The sequence below is a fragment of the Pundamilia nyererei genome, unplaced genomic scaffold, assembly GCF_000239375.1.
Source record: "Pundamilia nyererei isolate P.nyererei 1_Seehausen unplaced genomic scaffold, PunNye1.0 scaffold03374, whole genome shotgun sequence".
Lineage (NCBI taxonomy): Eukaryota > Metazoa > Chordata > Actinopteri > Cichliformes > Cichlidae > Pundamilia > Pundamilia nyererei.
The window spans coordinates 2685-3833 of NW_005190775.1; the positions used below are offsets into that span (position 1 = coordinate 2685).

General features: G+C 40.4%; 1 protein-coding gene across 1 annotated transcript; it reads left to right on the forward strand.

Moving 5' to 3' along the window:
* Window positions 1–20: 20 nt before the first annotated feature.
* Window positions 21–985, forward strand: LOC102204107 (inter-alpha-trypsin inhibitor heavy chain H3-like). Its single transcript, XM_005755803.2, has 3 exons — window positions 21–185; window positions 296–421; window positions 534–985. The coding sequence occupies exons 1-3, from the start codon at window positions 29–31 to the stop codon at window positions 737–739; spliced, it is 489 nt and encodes a 162-aa protein (XP_005755860.1). The 5' UTR covers window positions 21–28; the 3' UTR covers window positions 740–985.
* The last annotated feature ends 164 nt before the right edge of the window (window positions 986–1149 follow it).

Consider the following 1149-nt stretch of genomic DNA (forward strand, 5'->3'; position numbering starts at 1 on the left):
CTCTGACTCTTTGTAGACAAGAGAAGCTATGCTGGCCATTCTTCAACAAGTCCATGAAGACGACCACTTTGCCATCATCCTGTTTGATTCTGTTATTGAAACCTGGAAGGATTCACTTACCAAAGCAACAAAGGAAAACATAACTGAAGCCATGAATTACATCAAAAGAATACATAGCAGAGGAGGTAAGAAATACAAAAAAACAAGTAAACAAAACAAAAAAAACCAAACAACTAACAGCAAAAAACATTAATAGTTTATGCATTTTAAAACATGAATTGTGTTTTTCTTTTAGCAACCAATATTAATGATGCAGTGTTGACAGCTGTAAACATGCTGGTCAAAGACAGACAGATGGAGAGGCTACCAGATAGAAGTGCAGATATGATTATATTACTGACTGATGGAATGCCAAATGAGGGTAAGTATGTAGAGTGCAAACATACCGTAGGCTAGATTATGTTTGTTCAGCATTTAACATTACATTGCATTTAGCATTTTTATCATTGTGTGTTGCATGCATGCATTTTTAGGAGAGCGCAACACTGGCAAGATCCAGGAGAATATGCGTACAGCTATTGGGGGAAAAATGTCTCTGTACTGTCTTGGATTTGGAAATGATGTGGATTATTCCTTCCTGGATGTGATGAGCAAACAAAACAAAGGCCTGGCCCGCAGAATCTTTGAAGCTTCAGATGCTGCTGCTCAGCTCCAGGTGCGAGTTCCTCTTCCACACTAATCTGTGTAGCTCCCTTATTTAGAAACCTTTAGAGAATAACTTCTTCCACAGTGTAACCTCGTGTGCTTTATCCAAGCATACTTTCTGCTAAATCACCTGCAAATTATAATTAGAATAAATGCAGCCTGTTTGTAGCTTTGGAAACCAGAATCACTGAGTTGGAGTCCCAGCTCCAGACCCTTGAAAATCCTGCAGCTAGCCAGAGCCCTGTAGTCCATGTGGGCAACGATAGCTTGGCCATCGTTAACAGCCCCCCAGCAGCTTGTACAGAGCAGCAGCAGTGATGGGATTTCCGGCTCTTTTTAGAGAACTGGCTCTTTTGGCTTGACTCACTAAAAAGAGTTGGCTCTTTCAGCTCCGAACCGGCTCTTCAGGTGGTTTTGTTGCTTTAATTAATTTATTATTAACAA

Excerpts from the sequence above, each read along its gene's own strand:
- LOC102204107 (XM_005755803.2), top strand. The coding sequence starts at position 29 with ATGCTGGCCATTCTTCAACAAGTCCATGAAGACGACCACTTTGCCATC. Across the intron at positions 186-295 it reads AAGAATACATAGCAGAGGAG|CAACCAATATTAATGATGCA; the intron begins GTAAGAAATACA and ends TTTTTCTTTTAG. Across the intron at positions 422-533 it reads TGATGGAATGCCAAATGAGG|GAGAGCGCAACACTGGCAAG; the intron begins GTAAGTATGTAG and ends ATGCATTTTTAG.